The 27,845-nt window shown below is 33.0% G+C and overlaps 2 protein-coding genes across 4 annotated transcripts; one reads left to right on the top strand and one right to left on the bottom strand.

Moving 5' to 3' along the window:
• The first annotated feature begins 193 nt into the window (after nucleotides 1-193).
• On the top strand, nucleotides 194-2,309 carry LOC148607813 (uncharacterized). Of its 3 annotated transcripts, none has more exons than XM_088546931.1 (2): nucleotides 194-324; nucleotides 1,487-2,308. In XM_088546931.1, exon 2 carries the CDS (start codon nucleotides 1,511-1,513, stop codon nucleotides 2,039-2,041), a length of 531 nt encoding a protein of 176 aa, XP_088403057.1. In that variant the 5' UTR covers nucleotides 194-324; nucleotides 1,487-1,510; the 3' UTR covers nucleotides 2,042-2,308. The 3 variants fall into 3 exon arrangements, with proteins under 3 accessions (XP_088403057.1, XP_088403056.1, XP_088403055.1); XM_088546930.1 differs by having other exon boundaries at nucleotides 230-393; nucleotides 1,487-2,306; XM_088546929.1 differs by lacking the exon at nucleotides 194-324 and adding an exon at nucleotides 1,268-1,345 and having other exon boundaries at nucleotides 1,487-2,309.
• Nucleotides 2,310-3,524: 1,215 nt separating this feature from the next.
• On the bottom strand, nucleotides 3,525-20,679 carry LOC148607812 (potassium voltage-gated channel protein Shaw-like). Its single transcript, XM_088546928.1, has 5 exons — nucleotides 20,607-20,679; nucleotides 13,684-13,764; nucleotides 8,807-8,971; nucleotides 6,928-7,400; nucleotides 3,525-6,470 (listed from the first exon to the last, which is right to left on the bottom strand). Exons 3-5 carry the CDS (start codon nucleotides 8,889-8,891, stop codon nucleotides 5,622-5,624), a joined length of 1,407 nt encoding a protein of 468 aa, XP_088403054.1. The 5' UTR covers nucleotides 8,892-8,971; nucleotides 13,684-13,764; nucleotides 20,607-20,679; the 3' UTR covers nucleotides 3,525-5,621.
• Nucleotides 20,680-27,845: the final 7,166 nt, after the last annotated feature.

Here is a 27,845-nt window from a genome sequence, read left to right as displayed (position 1 = left end):
TTCTATAAATTAATTACCATTACAAACGAAAAAATCATTAATAAATGATAATGATTTAACGATTTTCGTATCAAATTTATTTCATAACTTTAGAATATTAAGAAAACTAAGTGGCACTTAACTTTTTTGTTGAGTATAGTTTACCTTAACCTTCACCCTAGTAAGACAAAAGTATAATATATCAACAGTACACTATGATTAATGAAATACTTAGTACGTTAACAATGTGGACATTATTTAAGTAGATTTTCATATAAGGATTTTTATCATAATATATCCTGTCTTGTTTTACCCGCTGTATAATAACTATTTCCTGCTTAAAAGGTATATTTTCTAACTTAGGTAAAGTTATCCGCAGATTTTAGTACAGGCGGAATAAAATAAATCCTGAAGGTAAGTTCATTTTCGGGATGTTGTAGCTTTTAAACTTATCAGTAATTCCTGGAGTTTTCCTGGACATTTTTGTTTTTTTTTCTTTTACACTAGTGAAAGTTTATATCAACTACCATGATTCCGAAGAAAAGCAAGAAAATTATCCATAACAAAACAAAGTAGATCTTTTAATTTTTTTCAAAAGACATATTACTGGTAACACTGGGATCTAAAACAGGAAATGGTGGAAGGGGGCAGATCATTCGATTTTTTTCAACCATCAAAATGTCAACTTATCTTGTTTTTTAACATTGATTTTTATGCTAGACTATTTACAGGTAGGCATGAAAACCATTTTGTTTATATATCTAACTTAAATCCCTTTGGTGAAGAATTTCAGATTTCGAATCTTTTGTTTCATTTCTAAACAGATGCGAGATGCTAAGATAAGTCACTCAAACAAATAATTTATCAAATTGTTTATATGAGAAAAAAACGTACTTGGCATTTTTTTAAATTATCATTAAAATATGTCAGATCAAGGGAAGCATACGTGCTTAATTGAACTTTTCATAAAATAGTTAAGTACAATGCTTCAGACTCGAATATCAAAGTATTAACACAAATGTCAATTGCGATCAATATGACCAAAAAATATGTAAGTTGAATAAATATTCATGTGTTAAAAGTTATAGTATGACATCGTTTGTGTTTTAAATGGCGTACATATTTGAAAACCATTTAACTAGGAATTCAAAACATTGTTTTTCTTATGTATTTTCGATGATTGGCGTTATACAATAATAACCTAATTAATAGAATGTTTACCACAATAAATGTACCTATGACAATTGTTTTTAAAAGATTAATTACTTATGGTGATAAATTTAATTTCCAAGTAAAGTCAGTATAGATATTAGAGTCTGTTTGTAAAAATGGGAATGATATTTGAGATTTCTTGGGATAGTTCATGGTAATGTATTGACGTGATACTTCGAGTTATAGTTGTTTTGATGTAAGAAATAAATAATTCTATTTTACTAGGTGTGTTCGTATAAAGAGATAAATGTATAACATTTTAACGGGATGTTAATTGCCTTGTTTATATTTGTAGACAACCCTGCAGGAGGAAGAGAAAATGGGAAATGCTATTGACATTACAAATAATACTTTAGACACAATTCAAGTTGTTGTCACTCCAAATCAAACATGGAAGTTCGATGATTTGTTCAAGGAATCAACCTCGTTTTCATTCAAAAAGCATGGCGAAATCACCTGTATGAAAGAATTATGGGAAGTGTGGAGATTGGTTCTTTACTTTAGAGAAAACCACCTCTTTAAAGATGTTGTTTGCGATGTGAAAGGATTTTTTGATCGATATGGAATTCCGATTTGTAAAGGTAACTTGTGTGATATGAATAACCCGGAAGTTTTCGATTACGTTGACCGTTTGACCCCTGAAGGTTACCAAGTAATAAAAAGTTCATTCGATTTTGCAGTAGCAATTTTCATACAGGAAGCCTCCGGTAAATACAAACTTGTACAGTACCAGTCAGATAAAGGACTGTCTTGGATTACACATTCGGAATATGCGGCGAGGACTGTACATGGCACTCTATGGGAAGACGGTGCAAATCTAAAAGAATTTCAGACAATAGTAAATAAATGATACGTTAAAGAAAAAGGGAAATATGTTCTGTTTGTTTCATTAAATGATCCTAATATTAAATTGTTGCTATTTGTAGCAAACAAAATGTCTAAATCATACAATGAAAAGTGTAGACTTGTTAAGTCATTCAACGTACTGAATGCATCGTTTCAATATTTCATTGTACTATATCCAACTATAGAACTTAATCTAAATAACATTGTACTATATCCAGCTATCGAACTTTATCTAAATAACATTGTACTATATCCAAATATCGAACTATATATAAATAACAATGAAAATGAATATACCACACACAATAAATGAATCACGCAAGCAAAAAATGAATAAACCACACACAATAAATGAATCTCGCAAGCAAAAAAAAAAAAAAATGTAGAATGTCATTATGAAACATTTATACAGAACTGAGCACTATTTATATCTAAGAATATGGACTTAATAGTTTGAGAAGCATATAAAAATGCGTGTTGAGTACACTTCAGTAATAAAAAAATAACATAGGTGTATTCCCTATGTTCCCTTGATTACTCTTTTACACGGAACTGTAACACAAATGGTTCCAATATTGAAGTCAGAAAGTAAATTAGCGTTAGGTTTATACAAAAAACATCAAGTTTCCTGGTATGACCTCAGACCTCTAGTGTTATTTTTCCGTCACTGAGTTCCTCTTGCTGCTTCAGTCAACAGTTATGTCTATAACATTGAACTTGAGCAGCGAGACAAAAGTTATATTATGTAGCTCAGTGATTTCCTGCTTAGAACTTTCTCTTCTGCGTATGGAAAGGTTTATGATCCTGAAACACACTACTCCTGTAGATCAAGACAATGGTAATATTGGGCAATACTGTTGATAATAAAACCAGAAAAAATATTCCATATTTCATAATTTGTTATCGAGTAGGGGGAGGTTTAAAAGCTAATGTTGCCTCACATAGTGACTAGATTGTGGGAAGGAACTCAAAGAGTTCTTTTTTGGAAATTGGTTAAAACCTTAGCTTCCATTAGTCACTTTAAACCTTGATAAAAACTCTGTGGTCAAATCTCAAAAAGTCGTAAGTGTAAAATCAGTGGTAAGTTATGACGTCACAGTACATTGATCTTTTAGACCCCATAACTCGCGGCTAATTTTTAACTTACGACTTTTTGTGAAAAAGGTCTACTGATTAGTAAAAAGTACTCGTGGTGAAAAGAAATAGAACGCACACTATTTGGTTTGTTTTTGGTTACACATGCTTTGGCGGCATCTTTTTCAAATCATGTAGTATAGATTTTTAAAAAAATTAAATATCATCCTTCTGTCACTTTACACTGTACATACAAGAAACAGTTTTATGATGATAAGATATATCAATTTTAAAAAACACTAGTACAAATAGAATATACCATGTAACTATTTCCTTAATGCGTTAGGTCAGTAAAGTTAACATGAAATTTGTATGACACAAACCAACTTGTTGTCAAATGATAAAACACCACAAATGAGCTCTTATTTAATAAAAAGAATAGAACATTTTATCTGAATTGATAAGTCATTTATAAGTCCATTATAAGTAAATAAGTTAAGGTTCTCAGGCATGCATTCGTCTCTTTGGAAGAATGCCTTTGTTTTCAACATATTACTAGAATGAAAATAATTAATAAACAAATACCTTCTACACAATCTCTCTTGCAATTAATAGTGCTAAAAGTGCTCTGCTCACATCAAAGGAAATAGCATACATTTTACTGAGAACTAAGAAAACAACTTTGAGTTACATTACTATATCTCGATTTTAGCTTATTGCTTTTATGTTAAATACAACGGTAACTTTCCAGTATCCAGAAGAGTTATATTGATACAGGTAATTTTGTCTGTCGCTCTACTACCCAGATGAGTTATTATGATACAGGTAATCGAATCGGTAGCTCTTCTATCTAGAAGAGTTAGTTTGATACAGTTAATTGTAACCGTGGCTCTACTACCCAGAAGAGTTATTTTGATACAAGTAATTGTAACTGTCGCTCTACTACCTAGATGAGTTATTTTGATATAGGTAATTGTAACTGTCGCTCCACTACCCAGAAGCATTATTTTGATACAAGTAATTGTAACTGTCTCTCTACTACGCAAAGGAGTTATTTTGATACAGGTAATTGTATCGGTCGCTCTACTACCTAGATGAATTATTTTGATATAGTTAATTGTAACTGTCGCTCTACTACCCTGAAGAGTTATTGGATACATGTCGGTATACAAAACAAAGTCCTGTTGATATATTTTGTTAATGAATGACTAAAATAGACGGAATTTCGCTACGTCAGATGAAACAATTTCCCAATAAAGAGTAATCAAAGAAACCAAGATTCTAGCGGAAATCAGTAGAATGTAATCTAGGGACAAAGAGCAGACATGAAAAACAGACACTAACAATAAAAAAAAACATAAAATAACCAAAAAATAATACATACAAAGTTATGTGCAAAGTAAATAAACAACTCAGTCTCCACTAAAACCTTGGAGAACGGACCAGGTGCACCGGTAGGGTAAGCGTCCTTTGCATTTCTAGAAACACCCACCGCGATGCTCATAAATATTGCCCTCTTTACAGGTTTCATTAGATCTAATAATATTGTACGTAATAGGAAACTTTACCAGTAAATTGAAAATAAAATTACTTGTAATGTATTTTGGTTCATTAAACTCGTTAAATAATACAGTCTTCTATAAACATTCAACTGAGGAGTCAGACCAGACTTGTGATTAATGCAAGTAAAAACATAAAATGTAGAAGTTCTAAGAATATCATTTAAAAAATTTGTTCAATATTACCTTAATCAATACTGTAACAACTCGTTGCTTGGATATTGCATTTTATGTTAGTGAAATGTATATTACTAATTACGTAACACGCCATTTGCATTAGATTATTACAAAAAAGTCCTAATCATGCTTTGCAGTTTTTACTGAGGTCTCGCATGTTAAATAAGCTTCTAAGAAACATTATAAATATAAATATGATGATTACGATACCTTTTCTATAAAAATAATATGAAAATAGAATAGTCAATTTAATGTTACATGATTTGCAAGTTGCACATGCGGCAAACCATCTGCGTCATCTCTTTTTTATGCTTCAATATTTGTCAACGAATCATGCATATTGTATTTCTAAATATCAGCAATGGACAATTGAGCATTTCTTATCACTTAAGTGTCAGTCCTTGTAAGAAACAAACAGTACTTGAAACATAGTATGAAAACGTCATCATTTTGAAAGTGTAATTTGACTATTTGCACCATCAGAATCAAGGAAAACAGACAAAATTCTCCATATCATGCTGGACCATTTAATTACAATTTCATTAAAATGCACTGAAAATGAACATTTGAAGGGCAGATAACTCTAAAAACTTAATTTTTCTGACATTCTATCAAAAAATTTCGACATTGACATGCATGTTTCTATTTTTTTCCATTTTGCCCGATTCTTACACACAACTAGACTTAAGTAGCAGACGGCTTGCCGGAAGCAAGTGCATTTTAGATTACAGAATCACTGACTGACTGGAGCAGTTCTACTAATTTTCATATTATTTACTGCCCGCATTTGTTTGTTGACACTGTATCAAATTCCTTCTTGATAGCCATTATATATCTGTTTCGATTTTTCTGATGAGAATAATACTCAGAAAAGTTTGATGCTATTATTGCAATAGGCATGGCTAACAACAATAGTCCACAAATTGCACAAAACACACCAATAATGTAACCAATACTTGTTGACGGAACTTTGTCTCCATATCCAACTGTTGTCATGGTAATAACTGACCACCACATGCAAATCTGAATGCTGTCAAAGCTTTCATCGGTGTGTATTTCTGCGTAGTAAATAAGAGTCGAAAAAATCATGGTCGCCATTCCGAAAGAGATTAACAGAAGACATAGTTCCTTATAGCTTCCCTTGACGCTCATGATAAGTACCCGTAGTGTACTGATCTGTCTCTCGAGTCTAAGAAAAAGAATAAGTCGGATCATATTCACAGCTTTACATACAAAATAAAGTTCTCTCGTTGTAGAGTTTGCTGCCAAGTGCCCTTTTGCAAACTCCAAACCAAAAGATATCCACATGCAAACGACAAGCAAGCCATTGATGAAGTTTAAAGGCCTTTTAAGAAATTTCACTTTTTCAGGACAAAATGAGAAATGAAGAGTCCATTCAATAGTAAAAATGAGCAAACAGAATATTTCAAGAGCAAAAAGAAGAGGTATAGGGTCCATGAGGATTAACTGCTTAAGCTTTAAACTTGCTCCGCTTTTTAAGAAGGGATAGTCGTCAGGTGTTATAGTTGAGAGGTAAAGTGATGTACGGAGAGATGGTGTCGTCCATAGGCAGTACACTACGGCGCTCAAAACTAATACGACCATGTAAAATACATGCCAAACCTGTAAATATACAATACATCCCATCATGCAATTTAAATAAAACGATACAAGGGCATATAAACCAACGAAACAAAGACCTTTTATACTACAATATAATACAGGCGTACCATCTAGTCATTAGCCAAGAGCAATATTTTTTTCGAGCAAGCTATTAATGTTCAAACCCAAAACTATGCTAACACACATGATATAGCACCATTAATATGTCATTAAACTTTTTAAAGACAGAAAAGAAACTGTTAACTGAAAGGCAAAGAGAACATCAGTTACTTTAGATATATATTTTCCAAAGACATTCCGAGAACTAAATTCCTTAAATATTCTTCTCTTGTCTTACAACGCGCGTTAGGACATCAGTATACCAAACTATATCGATGTATCGTGAAAAAACAAGTACTGTTCACGATAAACTAAACATTTAACAAACAAAAACATATATGAATAGCTTATGAGTTACCTTTGCAAATAATGAAGAACCTGGCTGATCAAAAACTAACCATGCTTTCATTTTCCAATCATCTTCCGTTTGTAAGCTTTCTGTGTATTCATACGCACTTTTGATTTCTTCAATCATGCCCTGATCTTCTTCAACTTGATAGAAAGTTCGTAAACAACACTCAGACACTTGTTGATGTGGTATTCTCCAAAATTTCATTTCTTCTTTCATCACTGCCCCACATATATTTTTAGGAATATGAAGCTTTCCCATGGTATATAAATTAAGAATAGAATTAAACACATCTGGGTCCCTGTCGAAAAAGTACTCGTCTCTTGCAATGTCATAGAAAATTGAGTTTTTGTCGAGCGTCGAAAGCCTAGTATTAGGTACATTCATAAGGGTTGCCGATAATACTTCGAATCGTCTTCCTCGAATGTTCAGCTTTATTTTATCACGTCCTGTCTGCTGAATACGTTGATTCGTATCAACATCTGGATGAAGAAAAGATAAATTTAAATGTTTAAGTGTGCGATCCTTTCTCGTCACCATTTTTGAAACCATGAATTGATACACTGATACTAGAATTTCACAGGTTGAACGCCAAATACAAATTAGCCTTTACCATCAGGATAGCACAAGCTGTTTGTCGCCAATATGTGAGTTGAGGCAAAGCTGCGAAGGTTAACTCATAATAAATGAATATAAAATTGCTTCAACAATAACCCGCTTGTCTTAACGTATTACTAAATGATTGATTATGAAGTAATTTACTGCAAATGTTGTATTTGTGCGCCATTGGATTTTCAAGCCTTTGTAATTGATGCTTTCAGTGGTTCTTGCGGGGGAAATCAAAGGTGAAATTTATTCTACGTTAAAAGCTTCTGCGACATTGACGTAATAGAAAACAACTGCTCACTGAGTGAATTGGTGACGTATACACGTACAAACGTTATTGTATACATTTTGATTTAACGTAAATATCCCAATACCAGAAAACTAATACATACTGAATTTTACTTGTCGAAATCTGTACGACATGCTGTATCAACCCGAGACCCCTATATCATCCCTAGGGCCACCGGGTCGCGGTGTGATATTGGCCAATGGTTGACACCACATGGGATACAGATCAACCCGAGACCCCTATATCATCCCTAGGGCCACCGGGTCGCGGTGTGATATTGGCCAATGGTTGATACCACATGGGATACAGATTTGGACAAGTCATGTTCATTATATCATATATTTTAACTATACTTCAAGTAAATTCCGTGAAGGGACGTGATAAATGGTATTCTAGAAATATAGATCTAGGGGTGTAATATAGGGTATGTGATATAGGTCTAGAGGTGTGATATTGTGTAAACGATAAAGGGTTTAACAAGTACGTTTAATGTATATACGAAAAAAGTATATTTCAACTGAATATATGATACATACATATAGAACACACTAATAAAGGTTTGTGTTTTCCTTAAACATATGATATGATTAAACTTGAACGTTAATCAGGAAAACCAAATCTCATACGTTTCTTTGCTTTACTTAGCATTTATCTTAAAATCAAAGGTTTTGTGTAAGAACACGATAATTTTTTTTCTTTAAACCATAGGAACCCCAATCATTGTAATGAACTGAAGGATTCATAAAAGTTGTATTTATTTTTGCAATGTGTGTAAAATACATTCAAAAACATTCACACAATATATAAATCAGGTAAGCTCTTTATTCTGTCAAAGTTGAAAATAAGGCCAAAATGTAATTCATTACTCAGTTAAAACCTTAAATTTTACGGTGTATAATATCCTATTATATATATAGTTATACATATTTATCGAAATAAAACGTAGCATGTATTTAATGACATAACTTATGTAAACTTATGTTAACTGCTTACCATGTCTGTGAAAGGTTCTCCCTGTGTTGCCCCTTGTTAGGTCTACAGAAAATATCTGTCCCGGAAGTTGATGTCGTGTGGACATGTCCTCACGGACACACCTTTTTTTTTATTTAACCTCCTTTTGCAATGGGTATCCAATGTCGAGAAGATCTCAATTCAGTCCTGAAATTGTCATTACAGGGCATTCATTCTACTTGGAGATATAAGTACGTGTATGTTATGATAAAAGGCAAGCAGGATATAATATTTCAAAGAAATGACGTACTGTCTGACAACGTTATTCCTTTGAGATGAAGAAAACAAATCAGTTAGAATCTTATGTGAGTTCAACACGTTTTTACATATTGACTTTTTTGTTTCTGGCTCAATCAAGCGATGCTTCTCTTACAATTTCATAACGAACACAATCTTTAGAATATTGAATAAATGCCCAAAGGTTGCGGAAGGTTGTCAAAGCCAAGGGGTGGTGTTGGGAATGGGCTCTCAAGATCATCTGACAACTAAAGTCCAACTCCAATCTTCACGATGTGTTTACCAACTGGTGGACCTGGTCCGGCCGTTTCGACTGACTGGAGAAGGGGCGAAGTCGAGTCATTGGCGCCTTAAAACCATATAGCCTCGGGTAGATGGGTCTCGTAAACCTTGGAGAGTTACCCATCTAGGAGAAAGAAAACTCCTTTCTTAGGAGACCGTTCGAAGATCTAAAACCTTAGCTACCTTGCGGTTAAACTCTTCGACAAGGGAAAGGCTTCTGGAGACAACCTCGAGGAAAATCCAGTACTAGGAATCTGTAACTTCCTTTCTGTAACCCCGACAGAAAACCTAGAGTGCTGAAGACGATGTGTTGGGCGATATAGCGCACTCGAACAGACCACAACACCATGCACAAACAGCCACAATGACACTTGAAACCATGAACAAACGATTTGGTGCTCGCCCTGTGAGGGCCCACCAGGCAGGTGCAGTGCCGGGCTCTCTGTCTCGAAGGAGCCCAACCAATGCTACTGGAGGTACCTTAGTTTCGTCTTGTGGAGTCAGGGGACAAACAAGGAGAGCTACTGACCATAGAAAGATCAAACCGAAAAGAAAAGAGCAACCACATATTAACATCGTGCAGTGGAATGCAGAAGGGGTATCAAACAAGAGAGAACTTCAACACTTTCTTCATGAAAACAATGTGAACATCTGCTGTATTGAAGAAACACATCTGCAAGAGGACAAACCTATTAAGATCATCAGAGGATACCAAGTCTTCAGGAGTGATAGAAAGGAAAGAAAGAAAGGTGGTGTAATGACTCTTGTAAGAAACAACATTAATGCCTTAGAGATAAAAAAGTTTATGGAGGAAGCAGAATACATTGAAATGAAAGCAACTACTGGGAAAAGCTCGTATAACATCGTTAACTTCTACTATCCCAATGATAAGATACTGTCACTTGACACACTACAAATACCAGATAGTTCATTCCTCATAGTAGTTGATTTCAACAGCCAATCACAAAGTTGGTGATATAATACCATGGACAAAAAAGGGGATACCATAGAAGACTGGCAGGATGAAAACCACCTTATCCTTGTCAACGACGCCACTGACGCGCCTACTTTTTATTCTCGTCGATGGCATACAACCACCACACCAGATCTAGCTTTCTGTACTGACGATATACGCCAAAAAATCAGCAGAAAGGTATGTGACCAGCTAGGAGGCAGTGATCATCAACCTGTCATGATATCCATTGCAGAAACAACTACATCTGAATATGCTCCGCTACCAAGATGGAATTACAAGAAGGCAAATTGGAGTATGTTTCAAGCTAGAACAGATGAACTTACAAGTGACATAAAAATAGAGGGAAAGAATATTAACAATGTGGTGAAAGCATTCAACACTGTTATATTAAAGGCAGCAAAGGAAAGTATACCAAGAGGTGTAAGAAAGGACTACAAGCCATACTGGTCCAGTGAGATACAGGCAACACACGAGGCACTCACAAGGGCAAGGGATGATGCAGAACTAAATCCCAGTCAGGAAAATAACATCAAACTCCAAAAGTGCAAGGCCAAACACCTAAGAACAAAGATTGAATGCCAACGGAAAGGGTGTAGAGAGAAAACATCATCTATGGATATGGAAAAAGATGCAAAAAAGCTTTGGAACTTGACACAACACTGAATGATGAGGAAAGCAAAGGTGAAAAGATCACGCTAAAAGTTGAAGGAGGAACAACCATAGGGAAAGCAACACTGATATACCACCATCACGGAAAAAAAAGTAAGAACTGAATTGAGAGAAAGATCAAAGGTGCCAACACATGAACTTATGCAGAAAGATATCACCATGTTTGAGATGAAGACAGCAAGCAGAAAAATGAAAATGAAAAATGAAAAAGGCACCAGGTCCAGATAACATCACCAATGAAATGCTTCAACACCTTGGCACCTTAGCATTAACAACTTTGCTAGAGATTCTCATCCTGAGCTGGAGACAAGGTCATGTCCCTCAATGTTGGAAAGAAGCCATAATGATGCCAATACTGAAAAGGGGAAAGAACAAGTCGAAAGCCTCAAGCTATCGCCTAATTAGTCTAAAAAGCAGTTGCTGCAAATTAATGGAGCGAATAATCAACAAGCGTCTACAGGCATACTTGGAATCGGAGAACATTCTTGGTCATGAACAAGCTGGTTTTAGACAGTACATAGAAGATCAGACAACACATCTATCTCAAGTTCAATCAAAGAAAGTAACGCTAGCTGTCTTTGTAGATCTTCAGAGAGCATTTGACAAGGTTTGGAAAGATGGCCTTCTTGTGAAACTTCTTAGATTTGGAGTAAGTGGAAGAATGTACAAATGGGCCAACTCATATCTGTACAATAGAAGGGCAAGAGTACTCGTAGATGGGAAACATGGCCGAAAAGTACTTCTTAAACTGGGTGTACCACAGGGAGGAGTATTGCCACCTAATCTCTTCATACTCTATATGAATGACCTAGTTCCGGAGCTACCAAATGGTGTACAATCAGCACTCTACGCAGACGATCTTGTGCTCTGAAGAGTATGCAGCTATTGCAAGGTACAGGATACAAACAACATTAGATATATTAGTCAAATGGGCCAATAAGCGGTGTGTTAACATCAATAGAATGAAAACAACAGCAACCCTCTTTACACTCTCACCTAAAAACCAATCTGTCATACTGACCATGGGTGACATCCATATCACAATGGAAGATCAGCAAACATACCTTGGTGTAACCTTCGATAAAAGACTTACATGGAAACAACATATAATGACAGCAGAAGCCAAAGCTAAACGAAAACTAAATATCATGAGAAAACTTGCTGGTACAAACTGGGGTGCTAATGAGAAAGTTTTGAAATCTGTCTCCGAAGGAAATGTACGCCCACATATAGAATATGGCTCTAGTGCTTGGATGACAGCAGCTAAGTCACACCATCAGACTCTAGATAAAGTCCAGAATCAGGCACTCCGCATCAACACAGGAGCCATGAAATCAACACCTATTGCTAGTATGGAGGAAATTACAAACATACAACCATTAAGTAAGAGAAGAGAATGTAAAGCTATGACACAAGCCACCAAATATAGAAATATAGATTTTGAAATGAATGACAATCTATGTGCAGAGAAGGAGGACACTGTAGCCATTCAGACAACAGTTCCGTTACTTAGTGCCAAAGATGAACAATCAAAACGTAACAATGAGCATGCTGGAAGAAAAGTATCCATCAGAATTGTGGGCAAGAGTTTACACAGACGGTTCGGCCACAAATGCGACCACGAAAGGAGGGGCCAGTATCTACATAGAATACCCAAAATTGAGTACAACAGTCATTGGCAATGCCAACAGGATTACATTGCTCCAACTACAAGGCTGAAGAAGAAGCACTCATCCATGCGGCAAATTACATCAAGGAAAGCGCAGAAAATATGCAAGTAGTATTCTTAACAGATGTCCTCTCCGTAATACAAGCAATGACCAACAACAAACTACCACAACTTGAAAGAGCTATATATCCTATCAACAGCCTTAAAACTACCATACAGTGGATACCTTCCCATTGCGGAATCAATGGAAATGAAAAAGCAGATAAGCAAGCAAAGGAAGGCGCTCACCAACAGCAAGATGAAAATCCTGTCTGCTACACAGAGATGAAGACCATCATCAAGTCTCTGCACAATACCCCTCAGAAGCAAGATAGCTACCATCATCTAAAAAGATTTGAGCAAACTACAATCTTCAGGCGCAGGACAGGACACAACAGACTCAACCAACATCTGTACAGAGTTTTGAAGGTCATACCATCACCTATGTGTCCCTGTTGAGAATCAGAGCAGAATACAGAACACCTTCTGCAGACGTGAAAGTTACACCAGGCACAGAGAGAGAAGATGTGGGATAAACCAACCCCCATTAAAGAGGAACGGTATGGACCTGTGGAAGACCTACAGAAGACGGCCAGATTTGTCGAGGAGACTGGCATTCAAGTGTAATGGCAAACGACAAGAAGAAAGCCCAAAGGCCACCTGTGAATGCGAATTTCAGGAGACCAGAAATTTATAAATGCTTATAAAAGTAATATGAAATGCTTAAAAGATTTTGAAAACAAAATTTGTAATTTGCCACCCAATGCCTGCTTTTTACATGAACAGCCACTTGTGTTTACTCTACTTTACTTACATACTTTAATAAGTATTTTTTATTTGAGCAAACATGCATCGTTTCCTTCACGTTTAAATATCACCTAGCTACATTTTATAATAAACCATTGAACTTTCTTGGTACAAAACCCTATTATTAACTCCATTATAGTTATTCGGAACAAATGACTTTAAAATATTACAATGACTTACCAAAATGAAGATTTGGCCATGATTGTCTTGTCCTGTAACCATCAAACAAAGCAAAACATGTTGCGACATCTGAATCAATACCTAAATACAAAATACATCATACAATAACACATAATAAACGGAGAAATAATCCTTGTCACGAAAGAACACTCTAGTTCATTTTGTAACTCTAACGTGTTACATCAGTATACTGTGTGAGTGCATTTTAAGGCAATTTTGTGGTTCCTATAGAATGTATTATAGATAACATGTGGGATTATACCGTGATTTTATTTGTTATCAAGATACTTTTGTTGAAGAATGGATTAATTATGGTTTAAGATATATTACATGCATTTTAGGACGAGATCGATTGATTAATCGAACATACCCTGCTTTGTACAAGTCTGACCTATATTGCGAGAGTTGACAGAAGCAACAGTCGGCATGCCATCCTACTCGAACACATTATTCTGACTCTAAACCAAACAGTCGTCACTCTTCCTCCTAAATCACCCGTGCATTGCGGAGAGGCAATGACAAACAATCTTAAAGTCTTTGGTGCGAAAGACCCCCGCTACTCAGGTACCATCGAGGCGGTTTTTTTTTCGTAAATATATATATTCCATATTTCATTTCGAACACGGAGTATAAAATAAAAAAAAAAACAACACCGATACTGAATTTTAAGAGTAGTAACAAAAAAGTGCAGAAAAAATTAAAAATTGATAATTCTATTTGTTTGATAAAACAGGTTTTAAAATAAGCGATTTTTCTACTTTCGATTTATTGGGATTTCTCCTGGTGAATTACATAATCATTTCCTGACATCTTTCAACTCAACTATAAAATGCTTTGCCCGACCTGTTAATCGCAACCAAATTTGACAAGATAATTTGTATTAATGTATTTGTCCCGAATTTTCCTGGAAAAAGAAATGAAATGTCAGATTAGCCGAGAAAATCATTAGTCGGGGGAGATAAAAAACTGACATAGTACGTGTATAACTTTCGTTTCCCTTAGTTTTGTTTTCAAACGCTCAAATAATCTATCTTTAGAGTCAATATTAAGTGTCAGAGTGGGTTAAACGATTACGATATCCGATATTTCTTTCACTTTTGTGCTTTATTATAACCGTGAACATTCGAACCAATTCATTTGAGTGCTTACCTTATATTTTTTGTGCCTGTGTAAACTACATAAATTAGACATCTATATCAAAATTCCACTACGCAGAAATTGTCCCATTAAGACTAGTCTTTTTGTACAAAAGGGTCTAACGGGAAAAAAATTAAAAGGCTTTTTTTTTTAAATTTGACTTTTTGGAAGAGGAATCAGCATTCTTATTGTAAATCTATATTGCAGTACAATGAATTTTTAGCGATGAATTTCTTTGTTTGAAATACATGGCAAATATTGTTTTGTTTTCGAGGTTTTGGTTGTACCAACAATGAGAGAACCTCTTTAGAGTTAATTGAATTTCATTATTACCATGTTTCATCTCCTGTCTGATGTAGAAAAGTGTCTAGCACTTTCGAAAGTTCTGATGCAGAGTCCAAATTGGTAGACAGTATGGGTAATTGCACTTTAACGTCCATTTCAATAAATGTGATTAGAATTATATTGACAGATCTTTGTTTCCACTTACTAATGGAAGTGTAATAAAGATTGCTGATTACTTTATTATAAAAACATCGATTATTATTGATAACAGTATAAGAACTATGTAGTCGACATAAAACATATGATTCAATCAGATCTCGAATGACAAATATATGATAAAGCAACAAAACAAAAAACTATAAACAAATATAAAAAGAAGGTAAGGAAAACACACATTTTACCAATTTCAGAAAAAGCTTTTGATATTAACTATTAATATTCCGAAAAGCTTATTATTAACTGTTAATGCTGCAGAAAACCTTCTCGGAAATTGCAAGATTTTTTAAGACAAAATGAATAGTTTTACGCGACGTTATCAGATTTTCAAACAACGCATCCTTTGAATACTGTCGGATAATTTGAAAGACTCGACAATGTCTGCAGTGATTAAAGTTAGAGCATATAAACGACTGCGTAGGACTGTGTGAAGCTTGCTAGAATATTAAAAATAGGAAAAAAAACTCCTCTCCTGAACTCCTGAACTTTGATGCGTAGTCCAACAGCACCAATAGAGAAAAATTCCTTTGCTTTTAATTTAATTCTGGTTGCATGTTTGTGATCCTGAATTATAAATTTTCAAAACCTTGTTTGATTGCACTGATTTTCATTTTTTTTTTACTATCAAAGGTAACATAAGGTAAAACAACATTGTAATTATATTTGTTCTAAAGTATATTATGGAGAAAAAAAACGAAAACAAAAACAAAAACAAACAAACAAAAAACAAACAAAAAACAAACGAAAAACAAGAAAAACAAACAAAATAAAAAACAGGAATGAAGATGCACATAAAAAAGATGGTAGCTTTGCATTAAAAATACGTCCACTATCTTTTTCGTTTCATCCTGTTATCAGAACAAACTGACGATAATATATTGAGACATGACGTTCTGTACTTGGAAGAATTACAATATGAAATACTACTCGGGACTTGAATTTCTAGATACCTATGCAATACCCCTTTGATATTGAAAATAATGTCCCTTATGATATAACTATATAACACTTCTATACTTTATTCAATAACCTGACAGAAAGTTTGTGTGACTCATACACGATATTACATCACGCACATGTGATGTATCAAACATATTATAATGTCAAAGTATTAAAGCGTTAAATCGTTCTGCATATGCAAACTTCGCGTGACAAATATCTGGTACAAAAAGGAAGCTAGTCAAACATATAAAACAAGATCAAGATTTAAATCCGAGCTGTCAAATTACACTCGATAGAGTTTGTTGTAAAAAAGATGAAAACAAAGAACAAAGACACAAAATGTGTATTTCTCTTCAATCATAGAAAGTAGGAATTAATATACATCAAATATATGTTTGAACATCCTTGTAATCTTCAGATTGTGACTTTTATATTCATAAAATGATGAAATTGGTTAGGTTTAGGTGAAATACCTATGGTTCCAACTTTAATCTAAAACATCAAGTTAACGAACTGAGAGAGAGAGAGAGAGAGAGAGAGAGAGAGAGAGAGAGAGAGAATTGCAAGATAAACGAATAACAAACAAACAAACAAAAACCCACATTAATATTTACATAAATATATTTTTAAAACATCTTAACCTTAAACCATGAACTGTAATCGATGCAAGTCATGTTCATTGCTGTAAATGTAATATTATTGATATGAAGAAAAATGTAAATATAATTCATGCTTCTGAAGCATTTTGTACACACTGGTGATATGAAAACTTGTAATGTATTCATTTCCTGCTGGGTAAAAAAAAACAAGGTTGACATCTTCACAAATATCAATATAGATACAACATGCTCACTAAGAACTTTTATACGTCTAATTTTTTTTTAAAAATAAACTTCCTTTTCCTTAAAGTACAATTACCTTGACAACAAATGTGAACAAGTACGGATATTCAGGTGAATAACATGAAAACATTATTTCGAGTAATTTGACTGACATATATGACATTTTCAAATTGTAGTTGTTTGTTAACAATAAACATTAGTACTTTTCTCTCCATGAATCAGGCAGAATTTTTATGAGATGTGGGACACGAAGATAAAAATACAAACAATACAAATCAATTACGTCGATTTTTTAAAGCATTATCAAAGTATTGATACATCATAACCTCTAGAAAATAACCATCCAAGTGTTCATAATCTTTTTAAGACACTGATTGGACAAATATGGTTGAAATGCACCATTGAAAAATGCAAAGAAAAATTTGCTGCACTTTTCCCCTATGTTAAAAATCAAAATACCTACGACCCAGAGGTAAGTAGCTTTTTTTTGTTTTCTAGATGTATTGAATACCTTTGTTGCAAATAGACCAAAATGGAGAAATATGATGTGCAAACCGTTTCCTCATTTTTACAAAGAGTAGTACTAAACATTCAGTTAGCAACACATGTAGTAGACACTACTTCAAACGATACATAATTAACATATCAACTGTGAACATTTGTGAATTTGCTTGTTAAAATACCTATCTTGAAGGACGTCTTGTTCAAATTGTATTACACGTTTATAAACTTGTCTTCAAATGAGAAACGTGTCGATGTACTTATCTAGTTAAACATTTCTATTGCAACAATACAGTACCAAACACTCGACGATATACCCTGTCATTGTAAGCTAACGCTCAATATCAGTGAGTTAAATACATTGCTTTATAAAAACAAACTGTCTCATATCATGTTTAACTCCGAATCAATTCAAATTAGGTGCTCAGAGAGAGAGAGAGAGAGAGGTATTCGGGGCTTAATTTTATGTACATATTATCCTATTAGTGAGTTTGAAAAAGGCTGTTTAATAGCCGTTTAATAGGCATCAGTGTGGCAGATGAGTAGGAAAGAAAATGAACGAAATAATAATAATAGGCGATTACCACAAGTACATGGGAAAAAATATAATTCAAAAATGTATTAAACAACATAAGACATTTAACGTAGAATGCTATGTACAATGTACGAGTCGAACGCTGCATATTATTAAATTTCTACATACTGAAATTAGCATATCTCTGCAATAGAACGATTGATAATGAAAACAAATAATGACTGTGGTGACTATTTTCAGAGATGTAATGTTGACATTAACGTAGATTTAAGAAAGTATTGCTAAGGCAATTATTGATGGCAAAAGTATTATTTAATAAATCACAACCCGCATTTGCATCAAGAACACATTAACTTATATTTTAACACAATCAATCTTACTTGGTTTTCCCAGCTTGATCTGGAATATGAGTATTTAATAAACAATATTTCGATTAGAAAAGCTGCTAATTGGAGAGTGATTTGTGTCTTTTTCTTTGTGATGTTTCTAAAAGCCTTCAATAACAAATGTTGATTTCAAAAAGGTTATTATAAGTATTGTAGATAAAATTTATAAAAAATGTTCTTTTTTTTCAAATTAGAGTTTTAGTGTTAATTTATCAAATGGATAATGCTATACACAAAGTATGAAATGCTCAGCGAACGTTTTGAACCTTTTCTCCATTCAGAACGGAAAAAGACTATAATTTATAGACAGACAATATAATAAATAGTACGTCCTAATATGAAATTTAAATATCAGTTAGGACAAATCATAGAAATTGAACATGTTGATAGGTACATCATCCATGTCTCGTTTTTTATTTGTGAAGTAATCATGCACATATTTTCTGAAAAACTCTGGGTAAGAAACCTGATACTGTTTCATAAGTGCTGACAATCATTTGACAAATCGAATGACCAAACAATCAGTTGATGTGATCAAACTGAACATTATAACTGTAAAACTTCATACTTAATCTATTTATAATGAACTTGATTTTCCATAGATTTCACGGTTAATCGTCAGTTTTAGATTGTAAAATATGTGCTTAATTAACATAAATGTGCCTTTTTAAGTACTTGTAGAAGTAAGTTGTTATCTTATTTGTTATTTCAGAACATCGCCTCTACAATTAACACCTATGACCATACACACTACATAATGCGCTGGCTTCTTGTCATGTTTAAAACATTAATATCACAGACTGTTTTTATCTTAGGAATATTTATTGCGTGTTTAACATCTGAAAGCAAAATGTAGAGTGTGAAACAAAAAACTCTAAAATTTATATATTAGCCCCCTCCTCCTCCCCCCTCCCCACAAATTAATTACAAAATATTACAATGTTGATAATGTTGTATTAAAATTGATACTATAAGGTATTTAGTATAAAGGTGGATATATGCATTATGTGTAGCATACATTATGATTGCGTAATTATGTATTTCCGAGGTTATGAATATTCATGCCTTTTAACATTTGATTATAAATAACATGTTCTTCATGTAATAAAAAAAATGGTAAGTTTAGATTTTTTGTTCGTTTCTCGAATCAAAACCTCCATCTAAACCTGTCACTCATTCAAAAATTCAAATTTATGTATATAATAGCAAATATAATAAATCGCCTCCTAATAGAATTGTAATCGACAAATTACTGATGCAGAAAACATTTAGATATAACGTCACAGATTATGTTGACATCTCCGTAGTCCAGTAAAGATTCAAATATGGCGAATAATAATGCTATTCAATATAACTGAGTATAAAAACAAAACAACACACACACACACACACACACACACACACACACACACACACACACACACACAAAAATAGATTTCCACCTTTCTACCCTGGTACCTTATTAAGACTATTCCTCTTGAAAATTCCTTTCATACCCTGTGATAGGCAGTAGATACAGTTTTTTCCCAAGTATGGTGCAGTTTTGTACTACATTTATAAATAATTTAATATCACAAAGGCGGCACATGTATCCCATAGCACAAAATGTATATAAATCTTAGAAATAATAAAATGCCAACACAACAAGATAAAAACACTGAATAAAAAAGTAACAAGGAACATAAAATAACCAAAATAATACATACAAAGTAACAAAAATAAATGAGCAACTCGGACTCCACTAACAACTGGGAGCATGGAAGGGTAAGCTACCAATGAGATCAAGTTGGTTAAGAAGAAAAAAAACGTACCAAGATAAGATATTCAAGATTCCTGACAAATTCGACAAAACCAGCAACCATCAAAATACCAATACATTAGGGATAAAACTTTAATGTCGTCATTGCTACTTCTACTATGAAGCAAATAATAGTAAACAACAACAATACAGTACAAAAAAATCTTACTTGACAATTAAATGAAATGTTTTACAAACAATCAATTGTGAATCAACAGGTACTTCAATAAACATTTACATACAGGACTACGTATAAGGAAACAAATTCATTTTTTTCTTACCGCAATGTAAACAGACAATTTCGTACGGACATTTCTACCATCTGAAAACTTAACACCACCTGTGACTTAGTATTAATCCGCGTCAATGATTTTCCCATGCGAAATAAATGTGAGGTATTGAAAAAAATTATATGATAACACTTTTGTTAAACGTTCGATATTATCTGTAACACATTGAGCAGAAAAAAAAATTAATTATTCAACACTGGGTCTAATAATGCGGAAATTCTTGATACAGTATTAATTATCATTCAAATTCTACGTTTAAGAATATAAACGGAAGTTAATCAATAGAAAAATTAGCATATCAATGCAGGTATATAATTATCAACCAATGGACCCCCCGTGTGGACATTTGCTAGTATGTCAACTGCTGATTAAATTTTTCAGTGCTATTTAGTTCATTTTATTATAAACGACTTTCAAGTAAACCCGGAAGTGATATAATAAACTTTCTACAAACGCCACTTAAAGTGAAAAGAAATATTAGGAGTATAAAAATATATAAATATCATTTTTCGAAGTTAGTCACAAAACAAAACAGTAACAAAGATTATCATTAACACTTAGAATGTCCACCTTGCAGCTGTGGGCTTTTGGTTTGCAAAGGGTCCACATGAACCCAACATTTTACCTGTGAATAAATGCCTTACAAACGAGAAAATGACACAAAACAGAAAAAAAATGTTATAATAAACAGTAAATTTTGCGCTTTGGTAATTACGGTCACATTTGAAATCTTCAAAAATTGTAAGCTAGATGATATTTATTAACTGGCCCCGTGGTAAATAAATTTTAAAAAATAGCATGTGTTACATCTTCGGCTAATTAACAGTGATGTCATACAAATCAAAGAGGCTATTATGTTTTTGCACCAAAACTAATTAACAGTGACGTCATACAAATCAAAGAGGCTATTATGTTTTTGCACCAAAACTTACAAACATTTTGATACAAAGCAAAAACAAATATTACTGTTTACTTTAGGCAGCAAAATAATGTCAGGTTGTACAGAGTTTCTAAACTATACCAGCATGTAAGCTTTAGTTCTTGATTTGCTGTGTAAGGGTAAAGGTAAAACAATTGCCGTTCACCCTTCCACCAATATCTCAATATTTTTTTTCTAAATATTTGGAAATCTTAATTATGGATAAAACAATTGTATTCTTTTTCTTACCTTCTTGTCGTTCCTGTTATTCTGTTCAAACTGAATTATTCTTTATGTACTTTTGCGTTTAATTAAGTCTTGTATGTGTCTAATACCCAATCAGGCGATGCAATGACCTTTGACATTTGATTCTAACATAGCATACAAAGCTTGAAAATCCAATGATTTTCATATCAGCATATATCCAGTCAGTAGTTACTTAAAATTTACCTCATGATAACAAAAAAATTAAGATCCAATGAAAATGCTTGAAATATCTTCGGCGACTTTTGCGATCCAATCAAAGCTTAGTAACTTTCATGTATGCCATGAAGAAGTTCTAATTCAGTTGTCATGAAACTCGATGCTAGTTGTCTTGTGGTAGGTGTATAATGATGTGGCTTCAATCTACACCATATCTATCAAACAATGGCATTTTTCTCTTGTGATCAATTTTATCGTGTAAAAACAATAAAATTCCCTTTCATTATCTTTTTTTTAATCCATAATTAGCAGCTCATTGTGTTAATATGAACAGTGTATGTGAAAATCGATTCATTCAGATTATTACAAATTGTCTATGAATCTTGTTTAACAAAGGTGTGCGCTTGGATGTTATACATGTAGTTTTAGTGCAACCAAATTTAGAACGGTATCAAACAGGCTGCCAGTTTCAATAAATTATATAAACAAACACTTGCGCATTCAAGGAACCTGTGAAATCAGTTACTTTTATTTACTAAATTCGGAACTGAGAGCACTGATAAAATGGTTTGCTTTTTCCAAAACCCACGTGTGTTCAAATGGTTGTCTGTTTCTAAAATAATGCCGCAATCAATTTTAACCAATATCGATATTTTGTAAATCTACCACTTGTTCTTACTTTTAGAATATATATTATTTTCTTGGTTTTTAACGTGTTTTTCTCGCTTTCGATGAGCCATTTCATTATCAAATTGGAAAATTATCAACAACAATTTATAAAAAGATATGTGATTGCTTCATTTTATGACTGGTAGGGTCAAAACTTCACAATAGAGAAAATGACGTCAACGCAAAACCACCAAACATGAGGTCATGTTGACGTCATTTTCATAGTTACCAAATCAAATACACATACACACAGTCCTGCAGGTTTCATATTTAATCATTTTGAGCAAGATTGATCTTAATAGTAAGATATTTTCAGAGAATAAAAACAGATTGGTTTCACATCAGTGCATATTAGGTCTAAGCAAAGCATTTCTAAAGATCCGTAAGAATCATGCAAATTCTGTAATATGGGATACATCTCAGAAAAGGCTACACACTTTCATTTTTGTAATCAAGTTGTTTTCTAGGTCTATATGATGAAATTTATAATTATTCATTCCAATCTGCCTGTTTTTAGGAGATAACACGCATTGAAATCCTACAGTTTCTGTAGTATGTTAGTGTCATTACACATAGTTATCTCCCTTTATTTTGACTTTTACAGCACATTCTATATAAGTTTTATCTCCTAAGAACAACGATTGGCAATCTGTATTTACTATAATATTTTAAACGTATAACTGGCGTTTATAGCAAGGACCGCGTAGTTTTTATTCTCTAATTAATGTCCTTGGGTATTTGCAAAATTGCCCTATTCTACAATCTAAAATAAATATTTACATAATTTTAAGTGTAAAATGGTAAGCTTTAAAGGTAAAAATTGCACGTGAATATATATTGGCGTAATACAATAAATAAGGTTAATAAATGAAAAAAAAATCTTATTTCAAACTAACGTATGATTGATTAAAATGAATATAAGGGTTCAATCTAATTTTTTTTTTTTTACATTTTTACCAATTATGTAATTTTTTAATCTTTGAGTGACATTATTGTACATGGTATTATTCCTTAGATGTAAAAAGATATCTTTTTTTATTCATATCAAATCTCATTTTCATTTTTATTCGCTGCATTTGAGCATAATTTAATCTTTATGAAAACAAAACCAAAATGTCACTCGGTTAATTTGGGTAACTTTTAAGTAGAACACCAGCTAAAATAAGGATCATGCAAAATGTGATTCATGGGTAAAAAGCCTACATATTTTTATTTTTGATATTTTGTTTGAAATGTCATAGTAAAAAGAAATTAACGTGGTTTTTCATATAACCCGTGCTCTTGGGAGATAAAAATTATGTAGAAAGCACTATAGATTTCAAAATTAAGGGAGATTACTCTGTAAATGATGCACAAATACAATAGAATCTACTGGATTTTCAATGTGGATTATCTCCTAAGAGGAGGCAGATTTGAATGAATAATTACACATTTCATAGTATAAACCCATAAAACAACCCAATTACAAAAATAAAAATATGTAGTCTTTTTTTGGGGTGTATCACATTTTTCAGATGTTGCATGATTCCTACAAAGACAGCCACTTAGTTGAAAATTGAAGCAGAAACATTCCTGTTCTATCGTATTAGAACTGAGGTTTCTTTATAGACATCATTAGGTTATATGGTTACCTTTTTGTCTAGCCTTCGCACGGCTTTTATTCTACTCACTCAACAGTTTCCAATTTTTAAACTAGTTTTTGTTGCTTTGAATATAACTGCAATGGTTGGTGTTTGTAAAAACGTGATCATGATCTTCTTTGAAACTACGTTCCTGATCTTAAAATAAGGCAATTGCATTGCGAATATGTATTAAGCATTTTTACACGTGCACAAATTTCCTGTCTGTTAGCGTATATTTATATCAATGTTTTCTAAACTTGCATCTCTAGTTCTTTCTTTTGTTTATACATTAATGATTGCACATTTCATTAATTTTCGACGCAATAGAATCTCGTGGTTTTTTTTCTGGGCAAACCCAGTTTGTAGTTCCGCAATGTAATGCTACACTTTACCGTATTTTTTGTTGACCACTGTTAGCACTTACCTCGTGGAAATATTAATTGATGCAGGCTCAGCAAAATAGCACAAAAGTGACTATGAAAAACAAGGTCATGATCCCATCAATCTTGCGGTCCTGAATTGTGAATCATTAAATGGATTCTTCTATTTTGTTAATTTAGACATTTACCTATACTGTTTATAGTGTATAAATTCACTTTAAGGTTATAATGTTTATCAGTTAAGCTGTATACTATTTGTATCGCAATGATACTTGCAACGCATGCCGTATAGCGGGAAATTTTCGCAAGGTTCTGACTTTTGCTACATTCGCGAAGTTCGGGGAATCGCAAAAATAAAAGCTTGCCAATTTAAAGGACAGATCTGTTATGTCTTTAAACCATATCTGCGGACTCGAAGAAAACAAATGCAAGTATTTTATACCTCTTTTCAAAAAGCAAATCGTAAAATTTGGAACGCACGGAAATATACGTATTTACACATGTGGACGCCATTGAGAAAAAAAAAATAATTTTCCGTTGTTTTCTTACTGAATTTTCCTTCAACTTAAAGATCAATGATGCCTCAATTGAAATTACATTGTTTCATTGGCGTTAATATGTTATTCGGAGGCAAATCTGGGGTCATTCGGAGCAGAATGACAATTGTGAATTCATGTATTACCCACTATATGTTAGTTCAATGTGTTGTACGAATAGACATGTAAGGCAAAATAAAATCTCATAACACGTGTTACAATCGTGAAAATGGCTTTGCGTTTGTCTTGTCCCCTTTTCTTTGTTTTTTTCTTTTGTTACTATAATTTCATATTGTTTAATGTCAGTTGGATTTTGTGATTTTAACATTCTATTATAACGGTTGGTTACTAATAAAGATATAGTACATGTCGTACCTTACTGTGCATTAAAATTAAGATGCTGCCTTCTTGTTTTAATTCTTTTCAATTTATGTATGAATATTTAATCGTTGTTTCAAAGGAAAGTACCAACCTTTACCCCACGATCACTTTCCCATAATCAAGATAAATTTTACCACATTGGCTCCTTATGATAAAGTATATCGATATTCTGTGGAATCTTTTATACCCTGCATTTCTTCTTAGTCTTGTGCCTTGTCCTATTCATAGCCAGATTCACAAATGATATGGAAGCTAAGTAATCAAGAAAAAATAATTTTGTCCTTAATATTATTACCAATTAGAGATATTTCCAACAGAATGATCTGACATATATAGGAAAGTACTTCATACCAGCCTTGTTAATGACCTTTAATTTCCATTTAGCATTTCCTTCCAACCAGATGCGTTTAATCAACAGCATTCAGACATGACTTCACTGTCAATGAAAGCATACCATCCAATATGCTAAACTATTAAGTGAAATGTGAAACAAGTTTCAAATATTCGCGATTCGAAAACATAATCTATAATAACCCTGGGTGTTTCTTTATTTTTTTAACTACTTGTACTGAAAACATAAAAAAAAAACAATTGGAAATTCCATTGTCTACTGCCCTATGTAAACTCATTGGGTCTTGTTATTACATAGCAATTATGTCTGCTTGTTTCTTAGAAACACCTTAGTATGAGTTATGATTTAAAATCAATAATAGCAAATCAAGAAAGTATATATTGCTTGCTATCAGGAGGAAACATGCACCTAGTATCCTATCTACTACCGAGATTAAGAAATATTACACGTACAGCGATTAACCAAGGCCGTAATTACTTGCAGACATAACTTCTAATCACATCGATAAAGTGTGGATTAATGCAAATATTTTAACCTTTAAGTCATCCTTTATACTTCTTATTCTTTGTTCAGAACAATATCCTGTAAGAATCTGGCAGATGGTAACTTTTTTTACTGACATGTGGTTTAGTTATCCATTAAACTTGGTTTTACCCACAATTCCACTTTCAAATGCCTGTATCAAGCCAGAACACAGTATCTAATTTCGTTTTTTTCTGGTTTTGACAGACAGTTTTTACCAATTAACATCTCTCTTCCCAGTTTGTGATTATGAGTTCGGTAACTTTGTAATTACATTTATTCACCATTTCTAGAAAAGGTCCTTCACACGAAAAGAAATAAATAAATAAACGAGGTGAAGAAATATTTCTACTGGTTTTAAAGAAAATACAAATGGAATGAGAATACTTCAGCTGTATATTTCAACCAATTATCAACTGATTAAAATATTCCGTAACCAGCTTTGGTCTGGCTAATATCCAAAGCATGAAAATTGTTTCTGAGGGCTTTCGAGTGTATATCTGAAATGGAATGAAAACAAGAAATTGAATATCTGTCACTACAACGTTTGTTTGCGTTTCCGTCCTTTAACTACAAAAAGAATACTAACTTTGTGCATTTCAATCAGTCCATCTAAAATTCTGACAGTGACTAAACTCCAAAGCAGCTCCAGTTCCGTACCGTTGACGTTCCTCCACTAATCACTGCATTCTGGAATGCCAAACGTAGTGCCGGCTTGGAAGAGACCAATGATCCGGAGTTTGACAGTGACTAAGGTAAAGATGATTCATGGTGCTGAGAAACTCAAAGAACAAACAATGATCTTTTACTCTACATATCTGTATTCAGATCTGTTACTTTTTAGATAATCATACATTCATATCCTATTATATGCAAACCAAATCAAGAACGATAACTCTTATTAAATGCAATTTTCATATACAATCAATGCATTTTTTTTCAATAGCCAAACAACCAAATGAGTTACTGTTTATTAATTAAAAAAATAAAACTGAATTCGTTGGGTTTTTGACATGCATCAATCACCTCATTTCCTATTTTCATATTTAAATGATTCAAACAAACTGCACCATCCTTAGTCTGTCTAATATTGTGGTAAATTAAAGTGGTTTTTTCTGAATTTCCGCATACTTGTTTGATGTAACATTTTAACTGTAGGATGTACTGGTAATACTATACTTTGATATGTCATACATGCATACTTATATACATAAAGAGTTATTTATATGCATATGTAGTTTGGGTTATTGTTTGTAATTATGCTTCTATAGGCTTACCTAAAATTAAGAGGGATTTTCTTTGAAACTGCTCATACCTTTAAATTAAATTAGAAATACAAGATCCACTAATGCATTTTATTCTTGTATAATCTAAATCCACTCTTACTTTTAAAAGAAAAAAAAACAACCAAAAAAAAAAAAAAAAA

This window comes from Perna viridis, chromosome 9 (assembly GCF_037379345.1).
Source record: "Perna viridis isolate PV_CMFRI_1.1 ecotype Kerala chromosome 9, ASM3737934v1, whole genome shotgun sequence".
Taxonomy (NCBI): domain Eukaryota; kingdom Metazoa; phylum Mollusca; class Bivalvia; order Mytilida; family Mytilidae; genus Perna; species Perna viridis.
The sequence above is the reverse complement of the archived record's forward strand: the minus strand, read 5'-3'. Positions and strand labels throughout refer to the sequence as shown.